At 36.6% G+C, this 16,990-nt stretch overlaps 1 protein-coding gene across 3 annotated transcripts in view; it reads left to right on the top strand.

Annotated features, from left to right (window-relative positions):
- The window catches only part of Cntnap5 (contactin associated protein family member 5), a 771,818-nt gene that overhangs the window by 625,635 nt on the left and 129,193 nt on the right, over positions 1 to 16,990 (top strand). For all 3 annotated transcript variants that reach the window (XM_077798231.1, XM_026402894.2, XM_026402896.2), the window contains exons 15-17: positions 4,045 to 4,172; positions 4,349 to 4,519; positions 13,136 to 13,354. In XM_077798231.1, coding sequence (XP_077654357.1) covers positions 4,045 to 4,172; positions 4,349 to 4,519; positions 13,136 to 13,354 — 518 coding nt within the window. The remainder of the gene's footprint in view (positions 1 to 4,044; positions 4,173 to 4,348; positions 4,520 to 13,135; positions 13,355 to 16,990) is intronic.

The raw sequence follows: 16,990 nt of genomic DNA on the forward strand, positions 1-16,990 counted from the left end.
ATACCTGTAAAGTCTTGAGGGCCATTTTTATCTCTTTACAGGAAAGTGATATTGAGTAAACATTGACTGTGATTTCTTAGGCCAAGACCTGACTTTGTTTTCTTACATCTAATTGTGAAGAGCCCTAGGCTTTCAGGTTTCTAGAGTATTTATAGAAAATAAAACAGTTTCAGAATTTTTTAAATGTGTATGCAAGTAATATTTTCTTTATGTTTATTGTGCTCAGGACTGAAAAAAAGAATAGTCCAGGAAGCACAGTGGGATGGGTGTTATCCATGTGTAGACATTGTCAACGTTTGCATTTGTTTTTGTTAGCAGACAAGTGACCCTTCAGCCTATATTGAGATTCTTATCAACTAATTCCCTGGGTCGTTTTCCTGGGAAGTCTGAAGAAGGAAGTCAAAATGCAACTAATGCCTTCTAAACAAAGCTATGATAGAGTCATTGGCAAACATCAATATAGAACTTCAGATTTGCAGAGTTGCTTGTGGCCATCCTACTGGTCATTTCCACTTTGCAACCACAGGGAACAGCATCGTGCATCCCACTCTAAGGAAGGTTATGTAGAATCTATTGATATTAATCCACTCAAGTTCACACAAGGACTTCAAAAGTTGCTGAGGTCTTGAGTTCATCCTATAATTTTCTAAGTCTGCCTGCCGTATGCATAATGTTTTATTTGTTACTTTAGAGTGATTGAAATAGGAAAGGATATAAAAAGGGGAAAACACATTATCCCTCTTAATGGATTCAGTCGCTCAAATGACTGTACTAAAAGAAGGTTCCAGAGCAACAGTTAACCAAAATTGGTTGATGGAAATAACATTTAGCATGTGGCATTTCACCACACTTTGCACCAAGGTTACACTAGTAAATTAGCAGCTCCCACCTCAGCTCTGCTTTTCTAAATTTAGTGAAATCTCCAGATTCAGATAACTAAGCTAAGGAGCAATCACATTGACAGATTTTGTGCCTCAGCCCAGCTCTTGAGTGAGAATTTGAGTTTTCTTTTGATCCGCATGCTCTTATGAGTTGGACCCTTTGGCTAGCCTGCCCATTCCTTCCAACAACGAGATTCCCTTCATTTAGCATTTTTATTTCAAATATCACTGATAATTTCATTAACTATTTATCAAGTCTCTCTGCTTCTCAGCATGTTAGCTGTTTTATAAATTATTAACTTTGATTTTACAGCAAAATTTCCATTAATAGTATTATAGCCATTCAGAAGGTAAGGCAACAGGTCCAGAGTGATCTCATTTGTCATACAACTAGTGTACTGAGCCACCTAGTTCCAGCTCCTGCTAATTTGTTTCTAATGAAAATGCTTTCCCACTATGACAGTCACCTCAAAACTGCAGTTATATAACAAAGATCTCATAGATCATTTCAGAGGAAGTCAGTATTTACGAAATGTTAGCTTTAATGTGGAAAAAAAAATTCTACACCTTAAGTCTTCCTACCTATCAAGTGGTATCACCATAATTTGTATCATTTTATTATTCAATCTACCACCACCACCACGACCACTATCAATATCACCCCAAACATTCTATCCATAGTTTCAAAATGGTGAAGTTATACTTGCTACTCATAAATTAAATTTGATCTAATTTTATTCTCAATGCATCCCTAAGGGCATGAATAAATTTGTAAGTTCCCCTTGATAGTTTACTTCCCTATAGGCTGAACAAAACCCTTACATGTAGTTTATTGGCCCACTCAGAGTTGGTTCCCAACATATTTTTATTTTTTTTTAAAGAATTTTAAGCACTTTGCCAAGATTTGCAATGGAAACATATCGTATTAAGATTCCAGGCTAGGCCATTGGTCTTGCATTCTTGATCTGCATTATTACTTGTTGCTAATGGAACTTGCTTCCCCACTTTAAGAGAGACATCTAGTTTCTACCAGGCACTCTTCTCACCCACTCCATGACAATGAAGCTGTGTATCAGGTTCCATTTATTACTAACATAAAACTGGCTTCACTTCTTTTTATTACCTGCCTGGCCCCTCTAGGCATTTGAGTTTGTATCTGTTTCTGCTACTTTAAACAACTTTTGGAAAGCAACCTACTTTTTCTTTCAGTTTAAGTTTTTAGAACAACAACAACAAATAGTGCGCTTGGTAATGTGTCTTGCATCATCAAACTAAATGTGATTTTTTTCTTTTTTTTTTGGAAGAGATTTTCATTCTTATAGGTCTATTTGTGTAGGCCAGCACTTTGACACAAGAACATCAAATTGATGCAGACAAGATGCCATAGTGTGTAAAGGAGGTAGAAGTTAGCATTGATGGACAGACTTCAGAATCAACGATTTTTACCTTGAAAGTAAAAATGGAGAGAAATAAAATACTATATAAAATCACCAAGTTTCTTCAGGAAAGAATCTGGGCTTGATACTCATTCTACTTTGTCTATTTGAAATTTGTTTTAAAATCTATTTGAAAATATATTGGAATGTAAAAGACAAGTTTATTCTGTGTCTACATAACTTTCATAGATGTGCTTTCAAACTGAAAATAAAGCCTAATTCTAGATCAATTTAATGATCTAAATTAAATTCTAAACCTAAAATTAGATCATTTTAATGTCCTCCAAATATGGTACTCAAATTATAGGTATTCTATAATATGTTTCTTAGCATTTTTGGTTAATAGTACTGGAGGGAAAAGTATGCAAGTGAATATTTGATTTATTTATAACCAAAATAAATTAATATGTGTTTTCTTAGAATCTTGTGAGTTTGAACCTGAATCTTAAAATTCAATTTTCCACATGTACTATGTAGCAAGAAATCTCCAATACAGAGTCACAGCTAGATACATTAAAAAAAAAAAATTGACTTGCCTGAGGCCACATAGTGGTTCAGGGACAAATGAGAGAACTAAAGTAAGTGTCACCACTTAGATTTTGGAATATTCAACATAGAGCAGGCACTATGCTCAGTGACTATATAATCTCACTTAATCCTTTAAATGCGGTTATTGCAGATGTATCTCCATTTAGAAACAGAGTAGAGTAAGGATTTCGGAAAGGAATTTATTTGCTCAAACTGACACAGCTAGGAACTGAGACCTGGAATTCCAGAGCAAATGTGTGTACTTATAAAGCTTTGTCCTTAAAGACATGTGACAGATGCTGGGGCACTTCAAGAATGCGACTTGGTTCCTGTCCCTTCTGCAATGTGAATTTAGGCACACTAGAAACTGTGATGGCCTCAGTTTCTCCATTTGTACATGAAGTTAATGGCATTCACTGAACAGGCATTTCTGTGGTATAAATATACCCATCCCTAGTCAATTTCTGGCTCACAATATTTATACTTTCAATGCCAGTTTTTTTACTTCTGATTTTTACCTACAAAGTGTGTGGGGGGGAATAATGTTTTTTCCCTATTTTTTTTTAATAAACTCTCTTATCAAAAGGTAACTAGTCAATTTCTTATTTGCATAATTAACTCCAACAAAGTCAGAGTCATTAACTTTTAAGATCTTTAAAAGGAAGAACAAAATGAAAAGCAACCAGTAACTATAAAGATTTATATTTACATGAATTAAAAAGTGATAAGAAACATCTAAAGCTGATTAAAACCTGTTGGCAGGTGACTGAAACAAGTCCTTGGAGTGATTTTGAGAGGGATTTGTGATGTCTATTTCAAGTTAGTTGCTAAGATAGCTGATTTTTTTTATGAGGAAATGAGGTGAGGTTTAATATTACATTAGCACTGTTTTGGGCAGGTGGGGTGCTCTTAGTCACAAGGAGTAGCAGAAATCTTTTGTAAACTATCAGTGTTTTTGCAACCACATTTAGGGAAGATGTAAAATCCAGTGGTGTTTGGAAGCCGGCCATGGGTTTTGTAATTGGCATTCCAGCCTTCCATATACACTCCTGAGATGAAAGACCGTCTGCTATACTCATGCACCCGTGCCTCCTGCAATCAAATCAGGTTACTTTTGAAAAGAGGGGTCTTGACATAGAGTCCTGAGATTATTCACATTTTGTCCTCTTTTTTTTTTTTTTTCAATTTATATTTTGCAGGACAAATGATACTGGCTTTCTTTCCTTCAAAGACCACTTGCCTGTCACTCAGATAGTTATCACTGATACCAACAGATCAAACTCAGAAGCTGCTTGGAGAATTGGTCCCTTGCGTTGCTATGGCGACCGTGAGTACTAAATCGAAAAAAGCTTTCTCTCTGCATTACATGAGCACAAGATGTTTTAACTCGCTTATCCCTTTTCCCTGCAGTCTCCCCTAGTCCTGAAAATTATCCACATGCCCAGTGTTTTCCATCCTGCATAGAAAACAATGAACCATGCTTAAGGATGTTCTCATTTGCAGGACACTTCTGGAATGCTGTTTCATTTTATACTGAAGCCTCTTATCTCCACTTTCCTACCTTCCATGCGGAATTCAGTGCTGATATTTCCTTCTTTTTTAAAACCACCGCTTTATCTGGAGTTTTCCTTGAAAACCTTGGCATTAAAGACTTCATCCGACTTGAAATGAGCTGTAAGTGCCCTCATCTACGAATTTACTATCATTGATCTTCAGGATAAGTGTTAGCCTTGACTTTGACACCAACCACAGCACAGTGGTGTTTTATCATCAAGTTAATCTTTCTGGACAAGGGTAAAATTAGCAGTGATAATTTCCACTTCCTCTGAATTCTTTATGATCTAACTATGTCCTATCAGCATTTATGAGTCATTCTGTCATCAAAATATATACATTCCAGAAATTCTTGATGATACCTATTGTGGGTTCCATTATCTGAGCCATGGTTATTTTTTTTTTTTTTTTACCCATGACTTTGAGATTTTATACCAAAGGACTATACCTTTTATGGAAAGTAGAGATCATTATCATAATTATACGTTTTGTTGACATTTGAGGTAAACTCTTTGTGTTGCACTGGTGCTTCAAAAGTGATTTCCTGTCTTCTCTCCTCCCACTAAGATAGTGTTACTAGCCAATCAGAATTCTCAGTTTCCCCATCTTTTCCTCATGAACAGGGGTATATCTACAGAATGAGATGCCAGGATGTCCATCTTCCTATAGAGAGCCATCCCCATATACAGATTTTATTCAGCAATAATCATCACATGATTTGAAAATTAATAGAAATACAAATAGTAAAATCTTCTACTATTGAGCAGTTTATATATAATGATACTACTAAAATATATTTCAGTACATGAAATACAATGGCAAATAATTTATTTCTTTAAAAATGGGAAGTACCAATCTTTTGATCTCTACCAGTAATGAAGACATTAACATTTCTGTTTCTAAATCTTTCTTTCTACAAATTTGTTGATGACTTCATCAAAATTTATTTTGTATACATGTTTGTGTTAAAAAGAGAGTGTTAGTCATATTTGTCCATCTGTGTTCTATGTTGAACAAAGAATATTTCTTTATTAATTTTAAATTAGATTGGTTTTCCACATAAAGCCACAGATGTGCAAATGTTTGCTAAAGGTTAATAAAAGTTCTATTTTACAATAAATTCCAGAAATTATGGTACTGTATCTGTATTGTTTTAGGATCAGCTCTACGAAATTCCAAATAGCTCTGAAACCAAATATCATTATTATTTCACCAAAATGCTTTTACCAGAAAATTAATAATACGTTTTTCCTTTTTTAAGTGAAAATAAAATTTCCAATGCTTTATAATTTCTTGAGTTCTCTTAGGGTACAACCCTTGTGGTACTGAACATTTTGCATTTAATAGTAGATTCAAGCTAAACAATGATGGCACAGAAAGTGTATAGATAAAACGGCAGAAGTTGAGTTCTTACTCTTGAAAATAAACATGTGTGTGAGTCTGCATGTTCAGAAGCCAGCAGTATTTAAATACACTTTAAATAGTTGTCTGTATTGACTTTGCCCCAGACTATAACATATATTAAGTGGCAAGTAATAAAATATAGTAATAAAATGAAGTTGATATATACATTATTAAAATTTTACAGTGACTTTAGCATCTGTCGAAAGGTAGATGAGCAAAAGACTATTTTGGTGGAGGAATGTTTTATCATTGACATTGCTTAGAATTACTGTTCAATAATGAAAATAAAGCCAAGCATGGTAGTGCATGCCTGTAATCCCACTGGCTTGGGAGACTGAGCCAGGAATCAAGACTCAGCAACTTAGTGAGGTTCTAAGTAACTCAGTGAGACCATGTCTCTAAATAAAATACACAAAAGGGCTGAGCATGTGGCTCAGTGGTTAAGGGTCCCTAGATTCACTCCCCAGTACCAATAAACAAAACAAAACAAAACAAAAAACCAGAAAGAACCAGACACATTTTAATTGTTTATGCCATTCCTTTAGGTTTTCTGCACCCAATGCACACTTTTATTGCTCACAAACAGGGTGTGGGCTACATCCCTGCCTTGCCCTTGTTATGCACATGAGAGTGATGAGTCACTGAGTGCCCCATCCCTCTGTGTATAGTTTGAGTGAAGCAACTGACCATATCACAACAATGATGTGACTGCATGAAATATCTTGAAAAAACAAAGCAACACTTCAGAAACAGACACTGGGGATTTGAGAGATCTGGAAAAGGAGACAGAAGCATTACCTGGTAGAGATGGCAGAGATATTTGTATAAATCTCCAGCAAATCAAGGAACAGCTGAGTGTTTTCTTTTCAGCTACAGGACAATACATACAAAGCAAGAGAGCCTCTTAATTGGGAGTTTCACCTTTTCCTCTAAGGATTTAGTCTACTAATGGGAGGAAGCTTTTGTGGCTATGGTGTAAAATGAAATTCCTCATACTAACTTGGCCATGCTTTGAAAATGTTGCATAATATGGAAGCAATAAGCTCACTGTAAATGTAATAAAAATTAGGCCCCACGGCCTTTTGATTCATTAAAGCCACAGCAAAGTCATGGTATACTATTGGAGGATAATGAGTTATAATTTAGCATTAATTACATATCAATGTCTAATTTGTACTTTGTGGTGCTGTTTTTTGCCCTTTGAATTGTACAAAGATGTTTTTAATACAAAAATTTACCAAAAAAAACAATTTATGTAATTATTTGGTGCATATTTTATCACGAGATTGGTGAATTTAGATTTCTAAAACAAGATTTAATATAATAAAACTAAAGTGCAAGGTTTCATGTTTCCAAAATGTGTTATTATCTTTATCACTATTATTGTTTATAAGAGAAAATGCTCAAATTGTGAGGGCATCTTGCATTTTTTATTTGCAGCTTCACTCACATTATGGATTTTAGGCAGATGGGATTTTTTTACCCTAAAGAGTTCATAGCAAGGAACCCATGCACTCTAGCTGCTTGGAAAGGAAAAGTCTTTTTACCAAATGCAGAGGTTCCAAATAGATTCTGCTTCCATCCCCAAGGAGTATTCCTTTATAACCATCTGAATAGCAGCTTCCAACGTTGATATATCCAAATTGATAGACAGGAAACAGCAGGTTTCCGTCAAATTTCCAATCCATTTCCTCTAAGTTACTTCCAACTAAGGCATTTGAATTCTGTCACCTTGGGATTAGCCTGTAGTCTGTGAAAAGGAAGATACTTCACTATGTTCTCAAGTTTTAGAGAATGTGTTTCAAACAGGATTGTGGGAAAAATTGCCATTTGACAATTATCCCACAATGGTGTGCATATAGAACTAGGTATTTGGATTAGATGAGAAGGAGTATAGGAAATCACTTTTAAGAGTAGGTATAATGTAATAAAAAGAACTTGAATTATAGAGCCCAATATAGATTCAGATTTCTGCCTGTCCAAGTCAATTCATGAGCCACTTTGGATATTTCTTCACCTGTTAAGTATTTATTAATGTACCATGGCATTGGCAACACTCAGATACCAACTGGATGTGTTTGGCCACAATTAACAGAAAACTCATTCTGAACTGACAGACACAAGGATGGGAATTCAACCCTGGTTCTGGGGCACATGGCTTAGCACAGAGGCCATGGGTCTGGCTTCATTTGTTTGAATTCAGCAACTGAACAAAAGTCATCAGTGGATGATTTGTATCTTCTCTGTGCTCTAAATTCTTAATATTTCCTTCAGGCTAGCTGTCCTTTACAGCAGAGTTACATTGCAAAAGACTGGAGTCATTTCATTTCCAGCTAATCAAATATTTAGGTAGTATACAACTCACCTGATAACCTGGCCACCAAAGACTGTGGCCAGACAAGAAAAGATGGTAGATTGTTTATGCTAAAATCCCTCCCAGCTGAGGCAAAGCTAGCCTGATACCAAAGTGCAAGAGAAGGTAGTTTCCCAAAGCAAACTCTGGCACTATTATAGAGAGAGTGGTAGAAGGAAATCAATTATGATTTCTTCTAAGGCACATCTTTCAGGATTGAGATGAGTCATGAAATAAAAATGCCCAGAGTTCTGGCATGGTGGCACATGCTTGTAATTCCAGCAGCTTGGGAGGCTGAGGCAGAAGGATGGTGAGTTCAAAGAGAGGCTCAGCAAAAGAGAGCAACTAAGCACCTCAGCGAGCTCCTATCTCTAAAAAAAAAAAAAAAAAAAAAAAAAAAAAAAAAAAAAAAAATTTCAAAATAGGGCTGGGGATGTGGTTGAGTGCCCCTAGTTCAATCCCTGGTATTCCCCCCCCCCAAAAAAAATATATCCAGAGTGGTTGTTGGGAACCAGCAAATAGGCATTTAATTTTTGACATATTAGTTTTCAGTGCAATTGTAATCCTAGTATTATTTGTGGCCTAATATATTATCACGTATTCTCTAAATGATTAAAATTTAATCTTTTCATTTTTTATTCTAATGATCTGGATGGTTTTAATAATATTAATTCAAATAATCTCTATAATACTTCACAGTGCGAATTAAGTAGAAAAAAATCCATAAATTTCCTGAGTTTCTGAGTAAAAAAAAATCATAAGTATATGTCATGTATATATACATATATATGTAGAGAGAGAGAGAAATATTTAAAATTTTCATTTCAGAGATATCCTACTAAGAATATTACTAAATTCAATGTTAATTTGAATATATGATAGTCATAACCTCAGAGAATAGTAAAAATTAAGACTGCTAAAATTAATTTTCACTGAATTGTTGAGTGATTACATTGATTAGTTTCTTGACTAAAATCTTTACATTAATTCCTTTTGTTTTCAAATAATCCTACCTATGATTATCTCTGTATTGTACTATAATTATCATTGCTCAATTTCTCATCCAATATGCAGAGGAAGAAAATGGAGAGTATATACAACAATCCAGAAAGTCCTTTCATGTACCTTCAAGGCTCAGAATCCAGGACTTAATCCCATCCCTCTGATCCTTACATCAGCCCCCTACTCTGCTTTGAAGAATTGTCTCAAGATTCAAGAATGTTAGGACTCAGGAGAACACAGAATGACTTTCCTCCAGATCTCAAGGCATAGGGCATTCACAAAGTTCCTGAGATTTTGTGCAAAACTATAGTGTAAAAGACAAAAATCACAGCAGTCATCAGATCCTCAGAGAGCGCTTGTGTCTGAACACTATGACAATATTTCTTCCTCTCAGTTCATATTTCTCATTTTATAGATGTGGATATGAGAGGTCAGAGAGGTTAATTGGCTACATTAAAGACTTGCAACCTCCTTATTCCACAAATGTACCTGAGATCACTCTCATGTCTGACCCGGGTTGGGAGATGAGGACACAGAAATGAAGCTGGGCTTTAATGTTCATGAAGGTCAGGACTTCGTCCTCAGAGGAGACGTGTGAGGGTTTACTAAGAGAACACGCTCAAGGATATGGTCAGCAGGTCTTCCCGTTGAGGTCAGGAAGAACATCGCAAAGGTGCCTCTGGTCAGAAGGCTTCTTCTCCTCTGTCATAGCATTGGTTAACATTCCGTTGGGGCATTTTTCACATCCCACTATCAATCTTTGTAAATTAAAATGTGGATTCCTCTTGTCCCATTCATTTCTGAATTTTTGGTGCCTAGCAGAGGACCGGACTTGATAAAACCCATTCAAAGGCTAACGTGACTCCTTTATGGTCACTATTTTATGGTTACAATAAAATAGTTGATGCTGAGAGAAGGTATCTTTCTGACACTTAGGGTGTGGGAAAGTCAGATGCAAGTTCATCATAGAGTTACTGCTTTCCCAGGGCCACCCTCCCCAGGGCCACTGGATCATTCATGGTAGCTTGGGTTTGCTCCAGTGCACCACCACATAGTCTGTAGGCATTGTGTGGTGTATCATTCATTCACCCACAAATATTTCATTCAATTATTTTCAAGTATCTATATTATATATCCTAGCTTCAACTGCCCCCAAAGGGTATATAGGAGTCTCAATGTGAGGTTTAGAGAAATGGTTTTGAAAATGAGGTTCAGAAACACATCACCAGTAATCAAACCTTACTCCACCCCATTGCCACTAGGGTGACTTGTTTTGCCACCTGTATTATAGTTCTCTCATCTGTAAAGTAACAATCTCACAAGGCAGTAATAAGGCTCAGATGAATTAGGCCATCCCAAAATGCTTAGCAGAGTGCCTGGCTCATGGCAAGCACTCAGTAAATATTAACTAATAGTACTTCATTTCACTGACTCTCCTTCAGTTCTAGGAGGGAAAAGATTAAATGTTGTAGGCCTTTAATGGTTATTTGAATAAAATAATATTAAAAAAAATTCTGGGAATCTAATACCTTGATATAAAGCTAAAAAATAAGGAAAATTGCATTTTATAGTTGCAATATAACCATGTTTTAATGAATAAAATTTTAATTTGGCAAGAGCTTCCAGGGTTATGTGCTGGGTCTAAAATAAATAGAGTTCATCCAGATTTTGCAGATTTGTAGGGGGGACACACAGTAAACCAATTATTAACAATAAGGGATACATGGAAACCTAGCATAGAGGTGGGGGAAGACACAGCCAAGCAGAGAGCCCCCCACCAGAAGGTGCTCTCTGAGTGGAACTTGATAGCCACAAGGCTGGTTTTGCAGGAATATTTGTTAGCAAAATCTTTAACCTTCTTCTCTCCAAATTCTTACTGATTGTTACCTATATTCTGTAGAGATAAATAAATACAGAACCTATTAATCTCTCAGCAATCATTTGGTTTTGAAATGTTTGGGGCTACAAAGTGTCATTGATGTTGTGAATCAGAAGAAATGACTCAAGGGACTTTCTTCACTTTTATCCATTAATTGTCACCCTTTTGTTTCTTTCAGTTCCATTTCCTTCCATGCATGGCTTTGTAAGTCATAGCCAAGTCACCTGGGTGGGGAAATTACATCATCCAGAAGTAGTGACAGTAGCATCGCTAACTTGGGCTCATACTGGATGGCAGGCACAGTTCAAAAACTTCACCAAGTTTGACATGTAGAGCTGGGGTTGTGGCTCAGTGGAAGAGCACTTGCCTCGTATGTGTGAGGCACTGGATTTGATTCTCAGCACTGCATATAAATACATTGTCCATTGACAACTGAAAAAATATTTTTTAAAAATCTTAAAAAAAGATTAATATATAAACAACCTGATGACTAGGTATTGCTTTTATTTTCATTTTACAGATGAGAAAACTGAGAAAGTGTGTCATCAAAAACTTACTCCAGGAAAAGGTGGTATCAGTGTATTCTCTCGAATCCCCCTTTTCAGCCTTAGACTTACTGCTTCTCATTAAGGTCACAGCTCACAAGAAGGTGAAACAATCTGTGGTCTCTGGTTACTTGAAATGTTGCATTATAAAGGCTTCTTATAGGAAGGATAAGTTTTTGTTAAGGTTTTAAAGGCTGGGGAAGGGGATGACCTTTGGTGTCTCTGATAATTCAGATCTGGCTGTTCATGACTTTGTCAAGTAAATAAATGCACATTTTCTGATTGAAAGGGGAGGGAAGAGGAGACAATCAAGGATTGCCGAGAAGGACCACAAGGTCTGGCATATGAAGGCTCCATTTTCTCACATGAGACCCTTCTCCTCAACCTCACTTTTATAATTAACTTCTCCACTTCCTTCAAATTTACATAATTCCCGTGTAATAATGGAAAATGCAAGACAATATTCTCAATAGAGAAAACTGATGAGAAATCTGCTTTTGGAGTTTGCTTCTTACTATTATCTGGGACATTTTGAGCAAATGATTCATACTTCTTGGAGCCTTTTTCCACTCAAATGGGAATAATAATATTACCCTTCCCAACCTGGGATATTTTGAAGACTAAAATGAGAGGATTTACCATCAGTGCTTAGCACAGTGCCAGATAGAGAGCTTAGTCTACCTATTATGCTCCCAGGTCTGTCCATCCCTCTCAATCATTACAGAGCACCATCACCATCATCATCAATGTCAACTCCATTCATCAACACAGTCACCACCATCATCACCACTACCACCACCACCAATGTCATCACTCTCATCACCACCATTATTACCATTACCATCACAACCACCCTGATACTTGTGGTATTTTAATATCATTGGTATTATTTCTCTTAACTGGCTGCCACCTAACTTTGGTGATATCTGATTATTCTAGAGTGGCAAAAAGAGGCATGAAAGTAATCCAACATGGAAGCAGAGGCTTGTGTTTGTGTTAAGGCATTGCAGTCATCTCTCCTTGGTCAAGGAAATTAGTCTCTCAAATTAATTTTGTTCTTGTTTGTTTTAGACACAGGAACAGCATATATGCTTGTATCATATGTTTTAATGAGATATCATGAAAGTGGGTACTGGGCTTCTTAGGTTGTGTCTCTCCTGTCGGTAGCAGCAAAAGTGCCTACATGAACTCATATCTACAGATGTCCAGGATGACACAGCTGAAGCCTGAGAAGACCCAGGAGCCTCCACATAGATTAGTGTTTATCACATAGGCATCAGTTTCCCAGTTTCCTATGCTATTTCCTGGATTTATACCATTAGGACCAACTAGGTAGGGTGCTGGTGCTTGGAACATGTATGCTCTTAGTATTTAGTGGTTGTTATTATTAATAACAACTTCAGTGTTGCAGGGATTTTAAAGAGTATGTCTGCTCTGTAATGACAGTGACTTTAATTGTTTCTCTCATTCATTCAGGACATACTAGTGCCCTCCACACACTGAGAACTTCCTTCATCTTTCATCCTTCTTCCTGTTTCCTTGTTTTGTTTCAGCTCCTTCTGAGATCACATTTGCCATTGATGTTGGGAATGGCCCAGTAGAACTTGTAGTCCAGTCTCCTTCTGCTCTGAATGACAACCAATGGCATTATGTCCGGGCTGAGAGGAACCTCAAAGAGACCTCCCTTCAGGTGGACAGCCTTCCAAGGAGCACCAGAGAGACTTCAGAGGAGGGCCATTTCCGGTTACAGCTGAACAGCCAGTTGTTTGTAGGTAGGGGACAACTTAAAACAACCTTTGTGTTTAACACCCTATAAGACCACTGTGTGACTAGGTCCAATGAATCTTGCATTTATTTGAGGTCAGGGAAATGATGAAAATATGTCATTTTAAATTATAAATTCAATTCTGCAGGTTGTTCCTGTCTAGCTTCATTGGTGATAGCAATAAATGATTATATCACACACTAGCAAATCTGAGGATGGTCTCAGACCCTTTTTGTACCTTTTCTTTGGTTTATATTATTTTCCAGTGCCTAGGGACTCCTTTTGTTTTTCATCATTATGATCAAAATCTACTCTCAAGGAAAACATGGGTTAACCTATTAGATTTTAGCAGGTAAAGATTCCAGGACAGTGGGACACCCTTGCTAGTGATTGATGCCTGAGGTGTGATAATTATTGGTCACAGTATAATGAAATCATTGAGCCCATCCAAAGGAATTTCAATCATCAATATTATATTGGAGAAGGAGCCATTGCTTTTTAAATCAGGGGCTCCTCTGAGCCTACCTGAAATCATATCGCTTAGGTAGGTGTCTTACACTTGCACAGAAAAGCAGTCCCTGGCCCCTGAATAGATATCTCTCAGCTGGAATTAACCTGTGACATGGCAGCCACTGCTGGGATTAAGATGGGATGTATTCCAACATCATTTCCTAAATCCTTGCTTTCCTCCCTCCATTACTTCTTTCCTTCTCCCTTCCTTCCCTTCCTTCCTTCCCTCCCTCCTTCCTTTTCTTTCCTTTCTACTTTCCCTCAATAGTCATTGGGCATCTAACACTAGTCAGGCACCCTTGTTGGATGAAACATAAATTGAGCAATGCCACTGCTTCTAAAAGAAATCGTGGTCTTCTCTATGTGCATGCATGTGCAAGTATTCATGCATGTATGTGACTTGTGTGTGTGTACACCCACATGTGTGACAGAGAAGGCAGGGGTGGGATTTCACAGGGGCTCTTTCATCTCTGTTTGAGCTTTAACTGCATTTCAACTGTTCAACTGACATTTTATTTTTCTTGTTACAATTTCTGTATTTTGTTATGTATAAGCGATTGTGTGTGTGTGTGTGTGTGTGTGTGTGTGTGCATGTGTCAGAGGGAGAGAGGGAGAGAGAGAGAGGGAAAGCTTCAACAACATTGGCTCAGGTAATTTCCTGGACTAATACAAGGCCATTTTATAGCCATAATTTGGAAAAGATTTTTAGAAAATGGATTTGAGGAGGGCTTGTAAGGCTATAAAAATACAAAATAGAGCTTTAAACATTAGGGATATTGTAATGCTATAAAAGCCATAAGTGTGTTCCTGTATAAACTTGAAGTTCAGATGCCTGGTATAGGGATGCCAATAAGTGAACAAAATTTGCCAATCTGCCCAGACTTAACCTCTTTTCTGCATTTGTTTATTTGTCTATAAATCATCTCCCAAACTATATAACTTTACTGCTAGTAATGAAATGCTCTCCCCACTTAAGGAGCATTTCTTACTTGTTTCCTTTAAAATTGACTTTATACAACTTTTAACTGTGAGAAAAAATTGTCACCAAAAACATGTCAACCAAAAGAAAAAAAATGTAACAGAAGGAGGGTGTCATTTTTTTTCCTCAATCACGTTTCTCTCTTCATCTGTTATAATTTACATATCCAGCAGAAGCTAAAATGGTAGTGATTAAAATCTTTATGATCACAGGTTTTTTTGTTTAATTAATAACTCATGTAGGTGCTATGATTTACTATTAATTTTTTAAACATCTATATTGCTGTTTTAATTCTATTTAAACATTGTGTTTTATTTCTCTAAAGAAGTTTCCTAGTCATTAAGATTTAATATCTTTTTTAGCAGAATCAATTTAAGTATTTTGTAGTTTTCATAAATTTTATTCCATGTCAATGTTTAACTTATGAATTTTTTTGTGGCTAAGGAGAATGTAAAAAGATAGCATAATTTGTATTTACTCTTTCATACCAATTTCATGTAGCTATGAAATTATTGTATAGACTGAATATGTGGGAAATTTTGTGCAAGTCCAAAGGGAGGGGTGGCAGTTGGATTTCTTTTCTTTTTTTTTAAGAGAGAAAGAGAGAGAATTTTTTTAATATTTATTTTTTAGTTTTTGGTGGACACAACATCTTTATTATATTTTTTATGTGGTGCTGAGGATCAAACCCAGCTCCCTGTGCATGCCAGGTAAGCGCACTACTGTTTGAGCCACATCCCCAGCCCCCAGTCGTGTTTCTTGGTGAGTTTATATCTACAAACATTTCAGTTAAATTCATCACAAATGCAGTGAGTGGTGATAGGTAATAGCATGTGCAGGGGCTGGGGGAGATGGGTTGCCAAAGCCGGAGCCAAGGTCCGCTCTGGTGAGAGGACATGCTCCTCTTATATTTCTTTCCAATAAGTCCCATCTCAGATGTGTTTCTGCTTTATTAAATTTGCCTAAAGGTACTTGAAGAAGAAAAAAAAATTGCCTGTTGGTTTACACTTTATCATTTAGAATTCAGTGATATGCACATCTAGAAATGCCAGACTGAAAAAAAAAAGCTAAAGTCCCAACATCATCATTTTGTATAATTCAGTTGTTCAATAGATGAATAAATAAATTTATCAGTCTGCAATCAACTACTCAGTTATAGCAGCCCAAATGAAAGACTGCATTCTTTTTCAATCAGAAAATTTGAGACACTAAATATTTATGTTTGCTAGGCATCGAAAACTATCAATGATGTTTTATTCTTGACTGGGTTAGGGTGAGTGTGGCATTATTTAAATATTAAGTTGAATAAGTCTGTCTACATACCTTTGGTCCCTGAAGGATCTTTCAATCATAACAGAGCACCATTCAGCATTACAAAAATCACACAGCGGCTGTGATCCTCAGTACTAAACCCAGGCTGCATTTTATAAAATAGGATGTGTCTCTCAGCTCTGCCCTTGTCATTGGAATGTGACAGGCTGAAGTGCTGATGCATCAGTCAATGCATGCTGGATTCCCAGAATCGATATTTTAACTTCAAGCTGCTTTATCACCATGATTGTTAGGGACACTTGCATCCATGCCACTTTGCTGGTTGCATTGTCTAGCAGGATGGAAGAAATTTCATACCATGTTGGTTTTGAAATGTAATGCTCTAAACACGTGGCAGTATTATAGTTGGCTAATGGTATCACCATTTCTGTTTAGTTATTACCTACTAATGTGTCCAGTAATATGTAGATGAGGCAAGATAAATCCAAGAACCTTCCATCCATTGCTAAAAGCGAAGAGGAGAACTCTGAGTATGTGTTTCAGATCAGCTACCACAAGCTGACCTTGGTAGGAAAACAACTAGCCTAAGCTTACTATTGTCTTTATATTCAGAAAGAAAATGAAATCTGGCAACCAGTCTTTTAAGATTTGAAGATCTGTTCCTTGTGTGGATATATTAGAAATGACAATCATACTTCCCATGCCCATGTCTCTATAATTTCAAGGAAAGTGTCTTATTCTTTCCAAATTGAGTATAAGTATACAGCAATTACAGAGTGGAAATTTGGTGCAAATGTAGGTCTAGAAGTCTCATTTTATGAATATTTTTGTTGCTGTTGTTGTTATATGTTCCCATTTTCCCCCCTTCAGCTCAGTTGCTCT

This window comes from Urocitellus parryii, chromosome 1 (assembly GCF_045843805.1).
Source record: "Urocitellus parryii isolate mUroPar1 chromosome 1, mUroPar1.hap1, whole genome shotgun sequence".
NCBI lineage: Eukaryota > Metazoa > Chordata > Mammalia > Rodentia > Sciuridae > Urocitellus > Urocitellus parryii.